The sequence below is a fragment of the Cherax quadricarinatus genome, chromosome 42, assembly GCF_038502225.1.
Source record: "Cherax quadricarinatus isolate ZL_2023a chromosome 42, ASM3850222v1, whole genome shotgun sequence".
Taxonomy (NCBI): Eukaryota; Metazoa; Arthropoda; class Malacostraca; order Decapoda; family Parastacidae; genus Cherax; species Cherax quadricarinatus.
In genome coordinates this window covers 7,967,992-7,977,571 of record NC_091333.1, presented here as the reverse complement: position 1 = coordinate 7,977,571, position 9,580 = coordinate 7,967,992, and the positions used below count along the sequence as shown (strand labels likewise).

At 46.4% G+C, this 9,580-nt stretch overlaps 1 protein-coding gene across 1 annotated transcript in view; it reads right to left on the bottom strand.

Annotated features, from left to right (window-relative positions):
* Window positions 1-9,292, bottom strand: part of LOC128695648 (uncharacterized) — a 34,903-nt gene extending 25,611 nt beyond the window's left edge. The window contains exons 1-2 of the mRNA XM_070093152.1: window positions 9,187-9,292; window positions 2,844-3,631 (exon numbers count right to left, since the gene is read on the bottom strand). Coding sequence (XP_069949253.1) covers window positions 2,844-3,477 — 634 coding nt within the window. The 5' untranslated portion in view covers window positions 3,478-3,631; window positions 9,187-9,292. The remainder of the gene's footprint in view (window positions 1-2,843; window positions 3,632-9,186) is intronic.
* Window positions 9,293-9,580: the final 288 nt, after the last annotated feature.

The window sequence follows — 9,580 nt, the reverse complement described above, 5'->3', positions numbered from 1 at the left end:
CACCACCACCACTGCCACCACCACCACCGCTACCACCACACCACACCACCACGCCACCACCACCACACCACCACCACCACCCTCCACTCACCACCACACCACCACCACCACCACCACCACCACCACCACCACCACCACCGCCACCACCCCACCACCAAACCACCACCACCCCCGCCAACCACCACCACCGCACCACCACCACGCCACCACCACCGCCCCCACCACCACCACCACCCCCGCCACCACCACCACCCCCACGCCCCCACCACCCCCACCCCCACCCCCGCCCCCAACCCCCACCCCGCACCACAAAATTTTTTCAGACAACGGAAAATGCCCCAGACTGGGGGACTACCACCAAAACTTTAAGGGTGATGGACTGATTACACCGTCTCAAGATTTTTCTGTTTATCAACTTTTCTGTACTGACTGAAGGTACTGTGAGGCGAAAGTTTCAAATAAAGATCCCTCCCAGAGCAACCTACGTCCCACCTCCTGGCACTATATAAAGGCTCCATCCTGTCACTTCAACTTCATATTGTTTCAGACAACGGAACAATGCTCTTCTCCAGACTGAGGGACTGACCACCTCAAAACTTTAAGGGTGATGGACTGATTACATCGTCTTCAAGTATCTTCTGCTTCTATCAACTTTTCTGTACTCGACTGAAGAAGCCTACTGTGTAGGCGAAACGTTTCGAAATAAAGATACCTAACTGTTGCATATGTGTCTTACATAACAGATTATTTCCTGTAGGTTACCTTTAGACTACCTGGAGGTTACCTGGAGTTTACCTGGAGATTACCTGGAGTCGCTTACTGAGGTCACTGCCTCCACGATGACAGTTTTAGGTTGTCACGAAGAATCACGTCCAAAACTCGGTAAGAGGTTTAGTCAGCCACTTTTGTTACAATATGGGCGAAGAAGGAGGTGAGTGAGTCTTCAGTCCCCAGGACTGAAGGACTAGACAGCGACATGTCAACTTACACCCTGTGGTCTTAGTTCACTTAGCAGTAAATAAGTACCTGGGTGTCGGTTGACCGTTGTGGGTCGCAACCTGGGAGATGATCAGATGCCACAAGGGACATCTGAGGAACCCAGACTGCCTCAGAATAACGAAAACACTAGTTATAATACGACATGAGGCACACTGACACGAGGCGTCTGCCGCAAGGCATGTCAGGGTAGGGACGTGAGATGGTAGAGATGAAAGTTCTTCATTTCTAGTAGTGGGGTTTTCCACTCGTTTACCTGAAGAGGGTTTCGGGGGTCAACGCCCCCCGGCTCGGTCTGAGACCAGGCCTAAACGTTTTCTTTAATAAAGGTCCTGAACTGTACAAAAGTGTCCGTCTCCACAGTAAGTAACTAAGACACAATGCGGGTTTGGGCCGTGGATTGTGAAGACGTTTCGCTCGCATGGGACTTTAACAATTCAAGGCGAATTGATAAGGTCCCAAGGAAGCGAAACGCCTTGACAATAAAATTCTATAACATAAGAACATAAGAAAGGAGGAACACTGCAGCAGGCCTACCGGCCCATACTAGGCAGGTCTTTCTCAAACCCAAACCCACTAACAAAATTATTCGTCCAACCCATTACCAATATTACCTACTGTGTCTTACTGACATGCCTCCTCACCTAAGTTCCTTTGTATGTTCGGATAATATTCGCTGCTGATTCTCCAACGTCCTCCTCTGCCCACGACACAGATAACTGCAACCACTAGGGTCGAGTAGCGTACACTGAGTCACTAAGCAGTGGTGCATGTTGTCTGGCAGTGTGGATGAGATGTCTGAGAGGTTGGTTGGGGCAGAAGCCTTCTAGTGTTATTTTAGGACTAATAGCGTTAGATTATCACTCGCAGTTCATACCATCTTAGCTTAACGTGCACCCTGGCGCTGGAAGACGCTCTCAGGCCAGTCCAGACGACCTGGATTTTCCTGTTTTTCATCCCCGCCCCTGTGAGTGTCGACGAGCACTCGTAAAAACGGAACACACTGGCAACACCGAACCCCTCCCTCCAAGGTTTCAAAAACAAATGGTCACAAATAGAGTTTACGGAAATAGAACCCACCCCCGCCCTACCTTCCATTACAGTGTAAACAAACCCCGCTACGTAAATCACCACGCACCGCCTGCGTTGTATATCAGACTATGACCAAATTTCTACCTATAGATCTCCAGCAGTGTGATCTATAGCTATGTGTCCCATAGGAGATTAGGACTTTTCTTTAAACAGGTTAATACACATATTACTTTTATGAATGTAAGATCTTGTCCAGCTTAACAGATTTCATCTCTTCTGTTATGACATCTGACGTCACTGGGCATGTTATCGTTGAATGGCTCTCACTGGCGTAGCGCTTTCTAGGACTAGAATACTTCTATTACTAACTACTACTACTACTACTACTACTACTACTGTTACTACTACTACTACTACTACTATGACTACTACTGCTACTACTACTACTACTACTACTATGACTACTACTGATACTACTACTACTACTAGGCGAACCCAAGAGTTGCACCTCAACACCCCGTGAACTGAGAGCGGTAAATGTAAAAGAAAGCCACTTTGGCTTTATTGTCTTTCCGAGGTCATGTACACATGTGCTACAGCTTAAGACAATTGTGTAAATCTAAGCTTGTGTACGTTAGCTGAATAAGCTTACTTTACTCGCATACGTATTTTACTTACACAGATTCAACCGGCCCCAGATATTCACCTTGTAAGGGACACACCTATTCGTATTTGTCAACACAGCCTGGAGAAGCATAGGGGATCAAGGCGTTCTGTATTTGTTTACAATGGAAAATACAAATCTACAGTCATACCTGATGAGGTGTCGTTGTGGTGGTAGGTTTCTCCTCCCGTTTCCCGCATCCTCTCTTCTAAATACAGCTCCTCCTCCTTCTTCTCCTCTTCCTCTGTCGTTGCCAGCTCCTGCAGCAGCCTGGCCTGGCCCTCAGGGGTGGAGTTGTTTCTCTGATCTTCCCGTGACGATGTCATCACTTCATTGGCATTTCGCGGCGTGGAATTGTCGTGCGAATCGTTCCTGGGTTCCGTCAGTACCGAGAGATCTCGCGTGGAGGCGCTCCCCTTCGTTAGTAAATACACAGCTGGTGTGGTGTGTCCCTCCGTCAGCAGGGACACTGTCGGCGTGGTGTCCTCCCTCTCTGTCAACAGGGATACTGTCGGCGTGGTGTGTCTCTCCGTCAGCAGGGACACTGACGGCGTGGTGTCCTCCCTCTCCGTCAGGAAGGAGTGGTGGACAGCATCCCCAGCGAGTCGTGTAGGGGTGACGACGAGGCTGGGTGACGTCAGGAGGTCAAGGCTCTGAAGTGACGTCACCTGATGCGAGAGGCACAACAAGAACACCAGTGTGAGGGAGACGGGTGGCGGGGAAGGCTGCTGCTGTTGCAGTGTTGGAGGCCACCACTTAAGTGTTGGAGGAGACGCCATCATCATCACTGCTGAAGGAGGTGGTTGTCTCCTCTTGCTCGCTCCTCTTTCTACACCCTCTCTACTTCTAAGCAACAATTAGTGTCTTCGTCTTCATTTAACTCCTCGTTTATCACCTCTTCCTCATTAATCGTCGCTTAGTTACTTCATCCAATAGCATCTGGAACAAGAGATAAAACAATCCATATATATATATATATATATATATATATATATATATATATATATATATATATATATATATATATATATATATATATATATATATATATATATATATATATATATATATATATATATATATATATATATATATATATATATATATTATTTATTATCACTCTGGCCGATTCCCACCAAGGCAGGGTGGCCCGAAAAAGAAAAACTTTCACCATCATTCACTCCATCACTGTCTTGCCAGAAGGGTGCTTTACACTACAGTTTTTAAACTGCAACATTAACACCCCTCCTTCAGAGTGCAGGCACTGTACTTCCTATCTCCAGGACTCAAGTCCGGCCTGCCGGTTTCCCTGAACCCCTTCATAAATGTTACTTTGCTCACACTCCAACAGCACGTCAAGTATCAAAAACCATTCGTCTCCGTTCACTCCTATCAAACACGCTCACGCACGCCTGCTGGAAGTCCAAGCCCCTCGCACACGAAACCTCCTTTACCCCCTCCCTCCAACCTTTCCTAGGCCGACCCCTACCCCGCCTTCCTTCCACTACAGACTGATACACTCTTGAAGTCATTCTGTTTCGCTCCATTCTCTCTACATGTCCGAACCACCTCAACAACCCTTCCTCAGCCCTCTGGACAACAGTTTTGGTAATCCCGCACCTCCTCCTAACTTCCAAACTACGAATTCTCTGCATTATATTCACACCACACATTGCCCTCAGACATGACATCTCCACTGCCTCCAGCCTTCTCCTCGCTGTAACATTCATCACCCATGCTTCACACCCATATAAGAGTGTTGGTAAAACTATACTCTCATACATTCCCCTCTTTGCTTCCAAGGACAAAGTTCTTTGTCTCCACAGACTCCTAAGTGCACCACTCACCCTTTTCCCCTCATCAATTCTATGATTCACCTCATCCTTCATAGACCCATCCGCTGACACCTCCACTCCCAAATATCTGAATACATTCACCTCCTCCATACTCTCTCCCTCCAATCTGATATCCAATCTTTCATCACCTAATCTTTTTGTTATCCTCATAACCTTACTCTTTCCTGTATTCACTTTTAATTTTCTTCTTTTGCACACCCTACCAAATTCATATATATATATATATATATATATATATATATATATATATATATATATATATATATATATATATATATATATATATATATATATATATATATATATATATATATACAGATAGATGTCCAGTACAGATGTCCAATCGCACAGAGGCGATCTTACCATTGCAAAACAAGCCACAAGGAGAATGGAAATCTTCAACTTAAGATCTTTCACACGTCTCCGTGCGTCAGCAGGAGCTGTGATGCAATATTGCAAGGGTAACAACACTGCACACACACACACACACACAGTATGTGTGTGTGTGTGTGTAATGTTTTAAATAGGTTATGTATGTATGGTCCGCCTGCTGAGCAGATTAATAGCAAGCAGATTAATAGCAGGCAGGGAGTCGGGGGAGGCAGTAGAGTGGTCCCGGGGGAACTCTGAAGATTTCTTCTGGAAGTCATTTAAATTTTCTCTTTCCACCTGTATGTATGTGACTCACCACAGCACCACGCGAGACACCATTCACCACAGCACCACGCGAGACACCATTCACCACAGCACCACGCGAGACACCATTCACCACAGCACCACCCGAGACACCATTCACCACAGCACCACGCGAGACACCATTCACCACAGCACCACGCGAGACACCATTCACCACAGCACCACGCGAGACACCATTCACCACAGCACCACGCGAGACACCATTCACCACAGCACCACGCGAGACACCATTCACCACAGCACCACGCGAGACACCATTCACCACAGCACCACGCGAGACACCATTCACCACAGCACCACGCGAGACACCATTCACCACAGCACCACGCGAGACACCATTCACCACAGCACCACGCGAGACACCATTCACCACAGCACCACGCGAGACACCATTCACCACAGCACCACGCGAGACACCATTCACCACAGCACCACGCGAGACACCATTCACCACAGCACCACGCGAGACACCATTCACCACAGCACCACGCGAGACACCATTCACCACAGCACCACGCGAGACACCATTCACCACAGCACCACGCGAGATAACATTCACCACAGCACCACGAGAGACACCATTCACCACAGCACCACGCGAGACAACATTCACCACAGCACCACGCGAGATAACATTCACCACAGCACCACGCGAGATAACATTCACCACAGCACCACGTGAGATAACATTCACCACAGCACCACGCGAGACACCATTCACCACAGCACCACGAGAGACACCATTCACCACAGCACCACGCGAGACACCATTCACCACAGCACCACGCGAGACACCATTCACCACAGCACCACGCGAGACACCATTCACCACAGCACCACGCGAGACACCATTCACCACAGCACCACGCGAGATAACATTCACCACAGCACCACGAGAGACACCATTCACCACAGCACCACGCGAGACACCATTCACCACAGCACCACGAGAGATACCATTCACCACAGCACCACGCGAGATAACATTCACCACAGCACCACGTGAGATAACATTCACCACAGCACCACGCGAGACACCATTCACCACAGCACCACGAGAGACACCATTCACCACAGCACCACGCGAGACACCATTCACCACAGCACCACGTGAGATAACATTCACCACAGCACCACGCGAGACACCATTCACCACAGCACCACGAGAGACATCATTCACCACAGCACCACGTGAGATAACATTCACCACAGCACCACGCGAGACACCATTCACCACAGCACCACGAGAGACACCATTCACCACAGCACCACGCGAGACAACATTCACCACAGCACCACGCGAGACAACATTCACCACAGCACCACGCGAGACACCATTCACCACAGCACCACGAGAGACACCATTCACCACAGCACCACGCGAGATAACATTCACCACAGCACCACGCGAGATAACATTCACCACAGTACCTCACAACACAGCATTCACCACACAGCTGGAATGTGAAAAAAATCAATGTACAACAACATTCAAAATACCTTTATTACAGCAGATGCCTTGGAAATGAATAGATACCCAATGGAAAGAAACACACCACCCCGCTCAGCTTCCAGCCCCAGTGCTGACCCAGGTATTAACACTAATACAGCCTATCTTCAAGAAAAATAATAGGTCTGATGTAAGCAACTATAGGCCTGTTAGTATACTCAGTATAATATCTAAAATTCTGGAGAGGGCGGTGTATTCTCAAGTAGTTAAGTACCTTAATGACAACAGCATTCTCCATAGCTATCAATCGGGCTTTAGAAGATCTTACTCAACCGACACCTCCCTAATTAATCTGATGGATTACCTGAGAACTGAAATGTCAAAGGGTAACCTCATAGGTATGGTAACCTTAGATCTGCAAAAGGCCTTCGATACTGTCAACCACAATATATTATGTAAGAAACTTCAAGCTATCGGTATAGGTTCTGTAGACTGGTTTAAGTCCTACCTTAGCAACAGGAGACAAATAGTCAAAATCAACAAAAAGGAATCAGAACCCCTGCCGATAACATGTGGAGTTCCCCAAGGTAGTATTCTGGGTCCCTTATTATTCTTATGTTATGTCAATGATATGCCTATCAGTGTCAAGTGCAAACTCCTACTGTATGCAGATGACAGTGCTCTGTTAGTGACAGGTAAAGACCCACAAGATATTGCTAATGTTTTAACACTGGAACTGGAGTCCTGCAGCAAATGGTTAGTAGACAACAAACTAACATTACACCTCGGGAAAACTGAAGCCATTCTCTTTGGCACGAAACATAAACTGAGAATGGTAAATAATTTTAATGTTCAGTGTAATGGGGAGCCCATCACTTTGGTTTCATCAGTAAAATATCTGGGAATCCCCTTTGACCCATGCATGTCAGGAGAATTGATAGGGAACAGTGTAGTAAAGAAAGCGAATGCCAGACTGAAGTTCCTGTATAGACAAGCACAGTGTCTACCTACTGAGGCTCGCAGGACCCTATGTCTAGCCCTTATACAATGCCATATGGATTACTCTTGCTCTTCATGGTACTCTGCCTTGACAAAAAAGCTGAAAGATAGACTGCAAATCACCCAGAACAAAATCGTAAGATTCATCCTGGGGCTGGGACCAAGAGAACATGTAGGCCAGGATGAATTACAGCAGTTGGATATGCTGAATGTTGAAGACAGAGTAAAACAACTGAAGCTAAATCATGTTTATAAAATTGCTCACAAACAATGTCCAGAATATCTTGCTGTCAATTTTGTTAAGGTTGGGAACCAAAGCAATCATAGTACTAGGGGGAGAGAGCACAACTTTGTAGTACCCACAGTCATTGGCCAGGCTTCAAACACCTTTTATTGTACAGCAATAAAGGAATGGAACAGACTACCCGCACATGTCAAAGCCAGTCATAGCATGAACCAGTTCAAGAAGAGTGCTAAAAGGTGTCTGATGAATGTAGCTACAGAAAGGGAGGGGAATGATTTTCTATTTTTTAGCTAACATACGTGTAAATTTTACCTTATTCCTAGTAATGACCCTCGTATTGTAGATAGTCTTAATGACCCTCGTGTAGTAGATAGTCTTTTTAGTATGATATTAAGATGTTATCTTCATTGTAGAATAATAAGAAAATATTATAACCTTTATATTATAATAATAAGGTAAAAGGACCCCAATGGAAATAAGTCACTCTGTCTGGCTTTTTTTGGGTTATCCCAGGTTCTCTACACATATGCTGCTATGTATGATAATTCTATGTAACTGTATTTGTGTATACCTGAATAAACTTACTTACTTACTTACTCGACTACAGACTCTTCCACAGCCACTATTACAGATTTAGTACAGCAGAAGTCTGCTTCTGGGGACAGTGCTGGTCCAGATTTAGTACAGCAGAAGTCTGCCTCTGGGGACAGTATTGGTCTAGATTTAGTACAGCAGAAGTCTGCTTCTGGGGACAGTGTTGGTTCAGATTTAGTACAGCAGAAGTCTGCTTCTTGGGACAGTGCTGGTCCAGTTCTAGTAATAGCTGGCGGTGGCTATTCTGGTGCAGTTGCTGAAGATAGCACTAGAACAGTCTTAGAACCTACACAACTTGGGAACTAAGAACCCCAGTTCTAGTCCGCTGAAAGCAGAATTGTGCAAAGTCTAAGCCCGGGGTGTCTCTAGGCACGAAATATCTGGGAGAACGAATGGGGAGTGCAACTTTGACCATCCAAAAATATGCCGCGACCTCCTGAACAAAAAGTGTCATACATCAGTCCACGAAAAACAGTGCTACAACACAAACTGCCCTACATACCACTTGAAAGGGACCAGGAGGTACACACCCCACACAACTTGGGAAACTAACCATGGTAGTTACAACCTTCCCACAGCAAGAGATTTTTCAGTGCCAGGACATGGGGAAAAAGTGAAAAGAAATGACACCACAACATCACACAGCACGACTCACCACAGCAACACTGGACAACACAGGAGTCACCACAACACTGGACAACACAGGAGTCACACCAACACTGGACAACACAGGAGTCACACGAACACTAGTGAGATTCAAGTAACCACTTCAGCTGTTATTATCAACAATTTCCGACGTAGAGAGGAAATACTTCACGTGAAGCGAGTATTCTTCTTCACGAGAGAGAGAGAGAGAGAGAGAGAGAGAGAGAGAGAGAGAGAGAGAGAGAGAGAGAGAGAGAGAGAGAGAGAGAGAGAGAGAGTCATGCAGCTGTCTTCAGCTGGCTGCAGCTTCGTGATTGAGCTGCTCAGCTGTGATGAGACTAGCAGCTTCCCGCTGTTTACCTAACACCAGAGTAACAGGTTTTTAAAAACACCCCCGTCTCCCC